The sequence below is a fragment of the Bos indicus x Bos taurus genome, chromosome 9, assembly GCF_003369695.1.
Source record: "Bos indicus x Bos taurus breed Angus x Brahman F1 hybrid chromosome 9, Bos_hybrid_MaternalHap_v2.0, whole genome shotgun sequence".
Classification (NCBI taxonomy): domain Eukaryota; kingdom Metazoa; phylum Chordata; class Mammalia; order Artiodactyla; family Bovidae; genus Bos; species Bos indicus x Bos taurus.
In genome coordinates this window covers 88948492-88963053 of record NC_040084.1, presented here as the reverse complement: position 1 = coordinate 88963053, position 14562 = coordinate 88948492, and the positions used below count along the sequence as shown (strand labels likewise).

General features: G+C 41.6%; 1 protein-coding gene across 5 annotated transcripts in view; it reads right to left on the bottom strand.

Annotated features, from left to right (window-relative positions):
• Nucleotides 1-238: 238 nt before the first annotated feature.
• The window catches only part of CCDC170 (coiled-coil domain containing 170), a 97314-nt gene continuing 82990 nt past the window's right edge, over nt 239-14562 (bottom strand). For all 5 annotated transcript variants that reach the window (XM_027551860.1, XM_027551861.1, XM_027551865.1 and 2 more), the window contains 2 exons: nt 5150-5386; nt 239-3011 (listed from right to left, as the gene is read on the bottom strand). In XM_027551860.1, coding sequence (XP_027407661.1) covers nt 2811-3011; nt 5150-5386 — 438 coding nt within the window. In that variant the 3' untranslated portion in view covers nt 239-2810. The remainder of the gene's footprint in view (nt 3012-5149; nt 5387-14562) is intronic.

Below are 14562 nucleotides of genomic sequence, written 5' to 3'. Positions count from 1 at the left end.
TGAAGAGAAGTTAATGGGGTGTGTGATAATGGAGATAAGATCGCTGCGGGTGGAGCCTTCTCAGTCAAAGGTTATGTAACCATGAGGTGCTTCCCCAGTGAAAATTAGGCTCCATGTCTAAGTCCTAAATATGACTACAGTATCAATAACGTAGACATTCTTTAACAACTTTTCCACCTACCACTCTTTGTCCTTGAATCACTCACTGTTCATCTGAAAGACAAAGTAAAACTGGAAATTTAGATGGATCAGGTTTAAATTTATTTTTCCTAATTGAGATATTCTATGCATACATTCAAATGCCTCAGACAATGATCAGAATAACAACCTCAGTAGCAATTATCACTCAAGTGATTCAGTAGAATAGTTAATGTTAAATATTTTAACACTCTATTTAGAAAATCACATCACACTAATGCATTTTATTGGACAACATAAAATATACATGGACATTACAGAAGAACAAAATCTAACACAAAATTTTATGAAGCTGGCCTGCCAACTCTGGAATGAAGCCACAGAGGGAAGGACGACACCCAGCTGGCACTTCAACAGGGAGGGTAATAGCTTTACTAAAGGGTTGTCCATGTGTCCAAATGACACACACTCACTGGGCATGTGGACATAGGTACACAGACAGAGTTTATTTTCCTTATCCCATGTAGACATAGTCTTTCCACCAGAAATTCCTAAAGATTATATTCAAAGATTTTAAATATTTCTATGTGTATTAAAGATGATTGTATCTGTGCTTGAGTTATATATTGGAAATATTATATAAATGTCTATTTGGATAAATGGAATGTAATTCTGTATGATAAAGAGAAAGTACAGTACTAACCACTCCAGACCCTTTTTAATCCCTTATATGAGTATAGAAATAGAATTAATGAATAGAATTAATAAATCAAAATGGAAAAATAATATTATGACAGTTTATGTTTTTAAAGTGATGTTGTTAAAAGTACCTTTGAAGAGTATAGAAAGGAAATGTACAGAGAAAATAAATGAAGTTCATCAAAGAGTGTATTTGGAAAATAATAACAGAGTGAATGTACAAACACTGATCTCCCCCTGCCCTGGACCTGCCCCTCATACCCGTCAGTAGACTGTGTTCTGTGGCCTGGTTGGAGCAGAACCACCCAGCACTTCCATCCCCCAGGAACCCAAAGAGTGAAGTCGCCTTCTCCACGGAGGTGTATGTGGTCCAGAGCAGCAGCCACTGCACCTTTGGAGACGTGAAGGCTCTCCAGAGACCTCAGACCTTCCCCTGGAGGAATACACAGCTGCCTCCCCCACTGTGCAGAGCTGGTCCATGTCCTCAGTCAGGGTTGTGCAACAGCAGAATGCATGTGGTGGGAAAAGCCAGGCAGAGATGACCCGCCCCCCAGCAGAGCCCCTTGGTCACACTCCCTCTATGTCAGCTGTCATCCAAACGGTGTGAAACTCATTTCCTTTCTTCTAGAGTCTTCATTTTCTCTTAATGTTTGGGTAGAGTCTATTTTCTTCCTTCTCCTTTAATTAGATACTCATGCTTTGTTAAGGGATTGTAAAAAAAAAAAAAACTTTTTTGGAGGAAAGAAATAAGAATATTGCCCAGAGAGAACATGTTTTTCTTGGGAAGATAAGAATATGGTCTCCTGGAAGATATTTGTAAAACAGAAATTTAAAAGGAAGACATAAAATAATAGAAATGCACTATATAATCTCCATCTTGAAAAAGTTATCCCTGTTGTCAGTACATTTGATATAAAGTGAAAGTCATTCAGTTGTGTCCGACTCTTTCTGACCCCACGGACTGCAGCCCGCCAGGCTCCTCTGTCCATGGGATTCTCTAGGCAAGAATACTGGAGTGGGTTGCCATGCCCTCCTCCAGGGGATCTTCCCCACCCAGGGATCGAAACTGGGTCTCCTGCATAGTAGGCAGATTCTTTACCATCTGAACCACCAGCAAAGCCCCTTACACTTGATATATTGGTGAATAAACAGTGTAGATTTTATCTTATAGGTATTTTACGTTAAAGTTTTTATTTTTCAAGTACAGAGCTCAGCTCTGTTCAAACATTAAAGATTACCACCATATGTGATATGGTTGCAACATTTAAAAGAGGTACATTTTTTTTTAACAGGACCTCAGACTTACGTGTGTTTCAGTCAAATAATTAGGTGTACGGCTTTTTAAAGAAATCATATGGGTCACACTTATAAATCTCAGTCACTTTTGGGCTTCAATCCTTGATTGTAAGGATGTTTTCCTTCCTTTGTGGTACAGGTAATTTTCACCAGAATCACAGAAATTCAAGAGAAACAGAAAGACTGAAATAACAGAGAAGGTGTGGCCTTTGATACATAGCCAGTGTAGTATTCATTCTGGTTCTGTCAGTAATTAACTGCAATCATAGGTAGGTAACCAAGATCACTTCTCTGAGCCTCAGAGAGGTTATAAAATAAAAACATTACAGTTTCTCCACATTATTATTACGAGAATTAAAGTGGGTAGTAGAATCCCTGACTCATAATAGATACCACATAAATGTTCATTCCCTACCATCATTTCCAGTTCTAGATAATCTAGTAAAATTTTTCTTGAGTCCCAAAGTGCTAGCAAATAAACTAATAGTTGTTTATAGTGCCAAACACCTAAGGATGGCACTCTTAAGATCCTTTTTTGTCCATGAAGGATTCTTGTAGTATCATCAGAGAATGCAATATTCACACCCTGATCAAATTTCAAAGGATTGGGGAATTTATGAAATTGAGGATTGCATCCTATCTCTCATCATCTCCACCTCCCTCAAGAGACACGGTGTTCAGTGGAGAAGTTGTACGTGGCCTTGTGGGGGCCTGTCCTGCTTTGCAGTCTCATCTTTGAGGCAGGCACAGGGGACAAAGCGATGCTGGTGTGCATGGATCAGTCTTTCCAGACACTTGATGATTTCATAGTCAGGAAGAGCAAGACTCATCATGTTCAAGCCCAGCATCTGAGAAACCACCTCCCTGAAGTCCATCAGCTGCAATAGCAAACAGAACCACATGAATCGAGAGAACAGATTGCAGCAACACTGCCAGATCAAAGGCAATCCAAACACCTGTGGAAAACCCAGGTCTGCATGAGCTAGCCTAATTACTTAGTCTCGTTACTCTTCAGGTAATTCTCTCATTTATAAAAAGATGAAGAAGAAGAAGGAAGGGGAGTATGGAGGAGGCTAGCCTACAAAATTACCTCTAAAGTCCTTTCAGACACCAACTTTCAGCAATTTAATAACCACTTTGCTTTTTATTTACTTTTAATTGGAGGATGATTGCTTTACAATATTGTGCTGGCCTCCACCATACATCAACATGAATCAGCCATAGATATAAGTATGTCCCCTCCCTCCTGAGCCTTCCATCCACCTCCCACCTCCCACTCCATCCTACCCTCTAGATAACCACTTTTATGATGAGACAATTAATGTGGTAGTAGTAGTAAAGTCACTCACTTCTGTCTGACTCTTTGACACCCCGTGGACTGTAGCCCATCAGGCTCTTCTATCCATGGGATTCTCCAGGCAAGAATGCTGGAGTGGATAGCCATTTCCTTCTCCAGGGATCTCCCCAACCCAGGGATCAAACCTGGGTCACCTGCATTGCAGGCAGATTCCTTACCGTCTGAACTACCAATTAATGTGGTATTGGCTACCAAATCAAGAAACCCAGTTCAGCAACTATAAAGGAGACTCTGGCCTTGATAAGATTTCATTTTCTCACTTCCAGGGTTAATGAGCAACCTACCTCCCTCCCTCCCATGCCTGTTCTGAAGTTAAGATCAAATGAAACGATAGTTGACTGTGTATGTGTTCTGCACACTAAGAAATGCTTTACAATTGTTGGTGTGGTTGAGTCTGTCACATGATAAATGCTTATGCCCTGGGGCGTTAACTGGGCAATGAACCTCTTCAACTAAAGGAAGAACCAATGGCAGAAGAAGTATGAGCTGATGAATATGGAGGACTTCTAAGTGTTGATCAAATCACATCACACGGATTGCCATTTCACAGCACAATGGACTCTCTGGGACAATTATTTGTCCATCACAAAAGGAAAAATGGGAGTTTGGGGCCAGAGAAGATGGACAACATGTGACTTATACCCCTTCAATTCTCACAGACTGGTTGCCGTGATTCTAGCCAAAAGCAGTAGTAGATCAACTAGAGATGGCCAGGCGACCCCTTCCATTTCAGAAAAGGTGTGAACCCATCCGAAGACAGATGTTCCTCCAGGAGAAGTGCCGTCCAAACATCACCTCCGTGTGCTCATTAACTTCCCAAGCCCTTTCCTATGCCGAGTCCAACATGGGAAAGCAAAGGCTCTCTCCAGCCTAATCTCCCCAGTGAAAAAGCTTTCCTCAAACTTGTCCCCCCTTCCGAATATGGCCAAAGCTATTAAATGCTGAGAAGTTCCCACTGAGACCACTCACTCTTGGACTTTGGCCTTCCTCAGTTCTGCCTGACACATGAGCCAAAGCAGAGGCTGCTAAAGAGAAAAAATATCCTGGGATCAGAGTCCTCACTGTGCCCTTCTGGGCTGCAGAGAGCGAGTGAGATGAAAGCCAAAAGCAGGGGTCAGGCTGCCCACGACATGTTTCTTTCTGCCTGACCTCCTGATGGACTCACCAGATAGCACCCCGCCTTGCACCCAGCGGGCGCACAAGTTCTGTTTTATGGTTTACATCTGGGCTCGGCCGGCCATTGGGTCTGGGTGCCACTGTTTGTGATGTGGGACCGTTTCCTGCAACTGATCTCTGCTGGAGATAAAATTTCCCTCCTGAGGCTGAAGCCCTGGATAACGTTAGATCTGGGATAACTCGAACTTCAGAGGCAATCAGCAAACATAATAAAAAAAAAAAAACTCTCCATAGCCAGGACCTGGCTTTTCACAGGCTTTCCATGGCTTTGCAAGCCATTAAAAGGTGAATTGCTTTTCTTAGTGGAGTAAATTCATAATGGTTGTTTTGATGCCAAAAAGATGGGAGGGGGCAGATATAGACATGTTGGGATTATGTAGAAAGCCTGATTAAATAGTTATAAAGATATACATGAATAATTATCACACTTTTGAATTGTCTTATCTTTCCAAAATAAGGTTTCACCACCAGATTTCTACCCACCTGCCTTTCTCTCTTTTCTGCTTCTTCCAGAGATTTTTTTAGTGTCTTCATTTCACTGGTTACAACTTCTAGCATGTTCCTGGCCCTCTCTTTATTCTCCTTAGCCTCATGCTCTGTAGTCTCCAGTTCTGATTTGACAGACAGCAGCTTTTTCTCAGCTTTCTCCTTCATTTTTTCCAGTTTGTCTCTGGATTTATTTAGGTCTTCAATGGCTCTGGTCTGTTCCAAAGTTTTAATCTAAGAAGTCAAAGAGAATGCTAATAATTTCATCTGCATTTATTTAGGAAAGCTGTATAAATAAGACAAACCAGAAGTCAATGAAATTCACTTAACAACTTTTTTTAATAAACAAATAATGGAATGAAAAATGATGTAACTGCTGTGAATAACAGTTGGGCCATTTTCAAACTGTAAACACAGAGTTGACCTATGACCCAGCGGTTTCACTCCAAGGTACATAAATCCAAGAGAACTAAAGACTTATGTCCACACAAAATCTGTGCATGAATGTTTCTAGTAGCACTATTCATAATCACCAAAGTGTGAAAATAGCCTGAATATCCATTAATGGATGAGTAGATAAAGATGTGGTATATCCATACAACAGAGTATTATACAGCAGCAAAAAGGAACAATGTACTGATACATATTACAATACGGATAAGCCTTGAAAACATTATGCTAAGAGAAAAAAGTCAGTCACAAAAGACCACTTATTGTATGATTCCATTTATAGGAAGGATCCAGAAAAGGCCAGGGGCTGGTGGGAGTAGAGAATGAAGAGTAACTGCTGACAGATACAGGATTTCTTTTTTGGGGTGATGAAAATATTCTGAAATTAGATAGCAGTGATGTTTACACAATTCTGTGAATATACTAAAAACCACTGAATTGTACACTTTTAAAAGAGTGAGATTTATGGAATGTAAATTGCATCTTGATAAAACTGAGATCAGAAAGCATATTTACAAAGAAGCCTCTAAAAAGGATCAAAAGGAATTCCTTTGAAATAAATTAAGAAGTGCATATGGGATGGACAAAGCAGAAAGACTAGCAGAGCTCTGAATTTAGTTCTGAGCCTCCTAACAGTTCAAACAAGGCCTACGGTCATAGTCTCCAAGAAAAAGCAAGAATTTGTGTTTCAATTTTATTGAAAAATCATTTAAAGGTAACATCTGAAAGTAATAAAAATTAAAGGTACCAAATAATGAGTGTGTGCTGTCTCCTCCCTCCCCCTTTCATTACATCCCTTCTTTCCTGAGAAGGAAGGATAATTTCTTGTTGCATCTACTCCCATCCTGTGGTTCCCAGGGTGAAGCTGAATAATGAAGAGAGTGTCAGGGAAGAAGAAAGTCTGAGAGACTAAATTGATCTACTGAGAGAGGAATGGAAAGAGTCTCCATTAAGTAGGCTGCAAAAAATAGTCTTGGAAGAAACTTGGGAGGATGGAAGAGGGACTTGTGAGGAGATGTAGGATGCCATGTAGGGAGGAAACTAAAAAGAGAGAAATGGCTAAAAGATGCTTTAAAATATTGCCACTCTTGAATGAAATCCTTCTTTGGTTTTCTTTTTTTCTTCCTTTTTTTTTTTGAATAACAATAATAAAGCAACCACTATCGTTTAATTTGTCAGACAGCTGATTGTTTATTGCTGAGGGATTTTGAGATTGTTGTGATTTCCCTAGACTACATTTGGACGCTACCGTCAGAGATTAAAATCTTGACCGAGTCTTGGGGTTAGAGCGCATCTTCACAGAGACTGAGTTCCAGAATTATGGCGTAAGGAGCACAAGCTGACCTGACCTAAACCCTGAAGAGTCCTCCAACACTTCTGGAAAGTCAGAGGAATGGTAGAAGCTATTCTCAGATTGGATTATGACACGCTATGGAAGAAAAGTGCCTGCTTGGGATACTGATGTCCAGATGGAAAATCATCAGATTTATATTGTCTGGGTGACGTCATTAAACTGAGAAAGCTTGAGTCAAATGCCTAAACTGGAAACTTGTTTTTACCTACCATCACACACACACACACACACACACACACACACAACTTCTTAAGAAACTAAATTCCTTTCCAGGCAGAGAGGAAGTTGATGGCAGACATGCTCGCACAAGTTCACCAATTTTTTTACTGGTTCCATGAAGGAGAGAGGAAATCCCTGGGAAACTGACAGCTGCTGTGGGACTTGCGATTGAGAAGGTGTGAGAACAACTGCTATAGCTTGGGAAACATGGAGGAAATAAAAGCAACAGCGAGGGGAAGGGGTTCTGAGTCAGCTTTCTAGTCAATGAAATAGCAGCAGTAGAGCAAGCATTCGCAACAAGGAAATGGGGGCTGACCTTGGAGATCATTCAGGAACTCCAAGTTATCGAAACCGTATTTGAATATAGATGGTAAATCAGTACCAGTATATTACAATAGTATCTCAGTGTTGATTCCTGGGTGCAGCTATTTTACTATGGTCACACAGAAGAATTCTCTTGTTCTTAAGAGATACCTGGGAAGTATTTAGGCATGAAGTGTCGTGATGTACTCTCAAATGATTCCTCTCTCTGTCTTTGTCTCTCTCTCATTATGCAAAATATAACAATCAGTAAAATGTTAACAATCTACATGAACAGTAGAATGTCTGTTATGCTATTCTTGAAACTGTTCTATTTGAAATTTTTCAAAAAAAAAACTTGAGAAGGGAGCTTTCCCATGCATGATTGAGGCATGTGAGTATCCAATAAGTAAAAAGTTTTGAATAGATATGTACATTTATTTATAAATTATATAAACAAGAATTCTAAAAATACATTCTGTATTTTTTCAAATATTTTACAAATAGGGGACGTTAGAGGGGCAAAATCAGTATCAACCTTAAAACAAAGTGATCTCCCTTTCACAGAGATACCCTTCATGGGCCAACAATCTCAGGGCTGCAGAGAAAATATGGGGTAAAGAGAGAAGTTTCTGGGATTGCTGCATGGAATTAAAAATGTTGTATTAACAGAAGAGGAGATATATTCAGCCTTTCTGCTCAGCTTGGAAAAAACATTTACAGTGGGCCGTCTACCAAAAGAGATGGAACACAGCTTGGAGAGTTAGAAGCACATAAATCAAGTCCTAATGAGAAGAATTTATAGCCAAGAATTTCTCAAAAATATGAGACTTTATCACAGTCCTGAGGGCTGCCTGAATTCCTGTTGTCGGGGAGCAAGTTACAGAGTCCAAGCCAAACCACCAGGACAGAACTGGGAGCCAACTTTGGGAAGGCGTTCTCAGCCTCCTAAGTCAAACAGGATTGCTGGGAGGGGAGCAGGGCAAATGGGTTTCTTAATCCAACTAAGGGAGCTTCTCAGAGCCAGCCCAGAGTTCAGTGAGAGTCTGTGTCCCTCAGTTTTCCCAGTGGGTCTGAGATGGTCATAAACAGGACTGATGCACCATGCAGACCCCAGCCAGGATGGATCACATTCTGAGAGTTTCCCTTCTGGTGAATAACGTATCTGGCATCTGCCTCCTGGAGGAAAAGCATTTCAAATCTGGCGAACGATTCTCTCTTGTGTTATAAGGGCCAAGGGCTCTGAAAGATAAGGTGATTAAATTTAAAATCTGATCTGTTGAATCTGCAAGTGGATCTACAATCTTCACCTGGAGGGTTTTCTGGAGCTTGTACAGAAAATAGGACCCTAAGGTTACAGCCACTATGGAGAACAATATAAAAGATCCTTAAAAAACTAAAAATAGATCTACCATATGACCCTGCAATCCCACTCCTGGGTATATATCTGGAGAAAAACATGATCCAAAAGGATACATGCACCCCAACGTTCATCGCAGCACAGTTTACAATAGCCAAGAAATGTCCATCAACAGAAGAATAGATAAAGATGCGGTACAGGTATACAATGGAATATTACTCAGTTATAAAAAAGAAAGAAGGAATGCTATTTGCCACAACATGGATAGGCCTGGAGATTATCATACTGAGTGAAGTAAGTCAAACAGAGAAGAAATATTGTATGACATCCCTTACATGTGGAATCAAAAAAGAAACGATACAAATGAACTTACAAGACAGAAAAGAGACTCACAGGCAGAGAACAAACTTAGGATTGCCAGGAGGGAAGGGATAATTAGGGACTTTGGGAAGGTCATGTACACACTGTTATATATAAAATGGATAACCAACAAGAACCTACTGTATAGCACATGGAACTCTGCTCAGTGTTATGTGTTAGCCTGGATGGAAGGAAAGTTTGCAAGAGAGTGGATATATGCATATGTATGACTTAGTCCCTTTGCTGTTCACCTGAAACTCTCACAACATTGTTAATCGGCTATACTCCAACACAAAATAAAAAGTTTAAACAAACAAAAAAACAGGGCTCTGCAGAAGCCCTGAACTGTACAGGCACTCTCTAAAGAGGGTGGGACAGAAGAGGAGAAGGGTTGCCCAGGAAAGCTGCATTCCTCCGCAAAGAACCCCAGAGATTTTGCTAGGAGGGAACTATAGCAGAAACCATAGGAAGCTGTTCTACTTTGCAGGCTGAGTTCACCTCCACTCCCCTACCTCACCCAAGAGGTCCTTTCTCACAGGTTTGCTTGATGCACACATTCAAAGCTGGGTGAGTCCAGGGCAATTCAAGGTCAATGAGTCAACATAATCAGAGCTCAGTTCATGATTGGTAGGTTAGGGGAAAAAATATAAACTAAAGTCACACGGGCTGGATTGGAGAGCATTCTGAAGTGTGGGAGGAGCATGGGAAGCAGAGTCAGTAAGCAGATGAGAGCTTTGCTGGTGGCTGAAGATTCTTATTCCTTTTGAGTGTGTCCTTGAGAGACTACAAGAAAGATAATGGTTGTTTTCCACTAGTTTCTGGTCATCTGACTACCGATTTTTGGCCACAGCTCCCTACTAAGATTGTGTCCTGTAGTACAGTCTGAAAGTGCTCTATTGAATATCTGGCCTTCCTTTTTTTATTACTTCCCAGAATAAAGATCCATCTAAGTGAGCTCCAGGGACTAAGCTCCAGCCAGTGAAGACTAAGAAGTGTTGTACTGTTCCTGGAAAGCGGCGTACTGGGTGTCCTTCCACCTTGCTTCCTGCCTCATGCCTGGAATGAGGCAGAACCCAGGTAGCTGGCTTGCCCTAAGAGGTGGTCTTGAGGAGGAGTTATTGCCAGGACAGTAAAGCAGAGAGAACAAGCCAGGATTAATGATGACCGTGAAGCTATCCTCCTAAACATGGAATGACTACGCCCATGCTTTCTTTCAGTGAGAAAGCAGCAAACATCTCTCCTGACCAAGCCACTGTTTTGCATTTCAGCCTTTTCAGCTGAAACTAATCGTAACTCACACCAGCTATGAAGCAACTGGCATTTCATGAGTTATGCAAAGAGCTGGAGTCCTGCCACCTGTTTCAGTCCCTGCGTTTGCATTTGTGCATAGGCTACGCTTCTGCCAATTAGTAACACACCTTTAATTATCTTAGGTTAATGAAGAAAGAGCAAAGGTAGAGTTAATACATAAATAATGTGTTCATGCCAAGTGGAGGCCATGCTGTGTCATGATATATGTACAAACAAAGCATCTGCAGCAGCAACATAAAGGCACATAGTAGAATAATTAACTCTGTGAATTAATAATTCACTCTTGCTGCTGCTGCTACGTCGCTTCAGTCGTGTTCGACTCTGTGCGACCCCATAGACAGCCTCCTACCAGGCTTCTCTGTCTCTGGGATTCTTCAGGCAAGAACACTGGAGTAGGTTGCATTTCCTTCTCCAATGCAGGAAAGTGAAAAGTGAAAGCGAAGTCGCTCAGTCATGTCCTACTCTTAGCGACCTCATGGACTGCAGCCTACCAGGCTCCTCCGTCCATGGAATTTCACTCTTAGACAACATAAACTGTCCACATGTCAGAACCAAAAGAGCCCATACCACACACAAGCAATTGGTACTATGCGTTCTTGGTAATGGTGATTTCAGTGAAATAAAATCTAGCATAGTGAATTAATATTGCCCATCTTTGCTGCTAAGTCACTTCAGTCGTGTCCGACTCTGTGCGACCCCATAGACGGTAGCCCACCAGGCTCCGCCGTCCTTGGGATTCTCCAGGCAAGAGCACTGGAGTGGGGTGCCATTGCCTTCTCCGATTGCCCATCTTTAAATATGTATTTATTTCTTTGGCTGCACCAGGTCTTAGCTGTGGTACTCGGGATCTTTAGCTGTGCCATGTGGGATCTAGTTATCCGACCAGGGATCGAATAAGGATCAACCAGGATCTGACAGGCCCCTGAATGGGGAGAGCAGAGTCTTAGCCACTGGACCACAAGGGAAGTCCCCAATATTGCCAATTTTTAAATTCTAGTTTTACACTTTGTTTTGATTTCTAAATTGATTTGGATTTTATAGTGGTAAAAATGTAATGAGATTAAGAGATTTCTATATAGTATTAAGTTTGTACATATGCAAGCAATATTAAAATAAAATTACTCTGGCTCAACACAGGAAGGGGAAATACAGACAATACTTTTTCTTTCAAAAGCAAATTTATGCAATACTTATGTTTGCCTGCTAAACTAAAATTTAGTAATTTATCTGGAAAGGTCTGCTTTTCCCTGGTCTAGAATTCAGGAGGAAATTTAATACATGGGTCTTTAAAAGAAAGGTTTGAGTAAGCTAGGAGTCAAAGTCTTTGACAATGTTTTGCAATACACATAGAAACACATAAAAAAAAAAACTGGCATGCAAATTTTCAAAACAGACTTATTCATCATAAACAAAAAAAAATGGAAATAATCCAAATGCCCATCAGATACTGAATAAACAAAACACAGTATGCCCATACAATGGAATATTATCCAGCCATTAAAAAGAAATGCGATGGTTAAGTTTATGTGTCAGTTTGACTGGGCCACAAGGTCCAGATATTTGGTCAAGCATTATCATGAATTTTCTGTGAGGTTGTTTCAGCATAAGATTAACATTTCCCTTCCGTAATGTGGGTGGACTTCAACCAATCAGTTGAAGGCCTGAATAGAAAAAAGACAGACTTCCCCTGAAGCAAGAGAAGAACTCTTTCAGCAGACAGGCTTTGGACTGGCTCTTCCTGGATTTCCAGCCTGCTGGCTCATCCTGCAGATTCTGAACTTGCCAGCTTCCATAATTATGTAGGTCACTTCCTTAAAATAAATCTGTGTGTGTGTACACACATCCAATTAGTTCTGTTTCTCTGGAGAACTCTGATTAATACAGGAATGAAGTACTGATCACAATATGGGTGAACCTCGAAAACACAGAAAGTGAAAGAAGCCAGAGGCAAAAGGCTCCCTACTGCATGGTTCTATTTATATGCAATGTCCAGAATGGGCAAATCCACAGAGACAGCAGCTCAGTCATTAAAGAATCTGCCTGCAGTGCAGGGGACCTGGGTTCAATCTCTGGGTCAGGAAGATCCCCTGGAGAAGGAAATGGCAACACACTTCAGTACTCTTGCCTGGAAAAGCCCATGGACAGAGGAGCCTGGCAGGCTACGGTATGTGCGGTCTCAAGAGTCGGACACGACTTAGCAACTAAATCATCATAGAGATAGAAAGTAGATTATTGATTTACAGAGATTGAGGAAAGGATGAATATGGAGTATTGTCTCTTGGGTTTTTGTTGTTTTTTTTTTTTTTGCAGGGGTGGATAATGGACAAATTCTAGAATTAGGGAATGGGGATAGTTGTACAACCTTGTCAATATATTACACCAAAAACCACTGAACTTTGTACTTTCAAAGAGTGGATTTTATAGCATGTAATTTCAATCTCAATTTTTAAAATAAAACACATAGAAATGTAGTCCAAATGATTATTTTGGATTGACCATCTATAAATGGTGTAATTAATTCTTAATTGAATAAGAGTGTCCCCCCACCCATGCAAAAAATACATATACCAGAACCTCAGACTGTCATCTTATTTGTAATAAGGGCCTTTGCAAGTGTAATTAAGAAGCTCAAGGTGAAATCATCCTGAATTTGGGTGGGTCCCAGATCCACTGGTGGGCTTCTCCAGTGGCTCAGACTGTAAAGAACCCTCTGCAATGCAGAGACCTGGGTCTGATCCCTGGGGTGAGAAGATCTCCTGGAGGAGGGCATGGTAACCCACTCCAGTATTCTTGCCTGGAGAATCCCCATGCCCAGAGGAGGCTGGTGGCTACAGTTCATGGGGTCACGAACAGTCAGACACAACTGAACAATTAAGCACAGCACAGCAGATCCACTGGAGCTGGTACTCAGCACTGAGTATAACGCTTATTGTTTAAAACGTAGACCAGAACAGGTTATAGGACATAATTACCTCTAATTAAGATTTTCTCCTTGATGGTCAAAGAATTGAAAGCAAAGTTAAAGGGAACTCATTTTTCACTTAAGGATGGAACATTATATAATACCCCATCCTGTACTACCTAGAAGCACTGTGCACACACCAGTGGTGTGTGCTCCACATTTGAAAACGTTGCTTACACTGTTGATACTGGAATTGGAAATTCTCAAGCCAGCCACAGTGACCAGAAACACAACTTGTATAATCACATCATCCAGAAAGCAAAACTTCATTATAAGAATCAGGCTTTCTTGTGAAAAGGTTAAGTGGAAAGACGTTTGTAAATAATTAAAAATAACGCAGTGAAAAAATGATGAAGACCTAAGATCTAAGTCGCTGAGACCAAAGGGGAACAAACTACAGACACAGCCCTCAGTTCGCACTTGCTGCTTCCTGCTTCCGCTCTCTCTTCCTGCTTCTGCTCTGTCTTCCTACTTCCGCTCTCTCTTCCTGCTTCTGCTCTCTCTTCCTGCTTCTGCTCTCTGCTACCACTAGGGTGACTCCTCTTAACCCAACACTTCTGGTTCACAGGGTTGTCTTGGGCCAGGAGTCCTATGGCCACTCTCACTACCCTTAGCCAGGATCACGACTTAGAACATCTGCCCCAGAGTCTCTGATGGTGGGTCACTGTGTCTGTCATTTGAGAGGGTCACCCCCGCCTGCTCCCACAGCATGCTGTCCCTCTCACATCTTTAGCCACCTTCCATATTCCCCATGAGGAGAAGGCAATGGCACCCCACTCCAGTACTCTTGCCTGGAAAATCCCATGGATGGAGGAGCCTGGTAGGCTGCAGTCCATGGGGTCGCTAAGAGTCGGACACGACTGAGCGACTTCACTTTCTCTTTTCACTTTCATGCATTGGAGTAGGAAACGGCAACCCACTCCAGTGTTCTTGCCTGGAGAATCCCAGGGACGGGGGAACCTGGTGGGCTGCCATCTGTGGGGTCGCACAGAGTCGGACACGACTGAAGCAACTTAGCACAGCATAGCATATTCCCCATGGGCGCAAATGGAACCTCAGGCTCTGGAAGGGTGCAGTCTAGGCCCCCTGCCCCA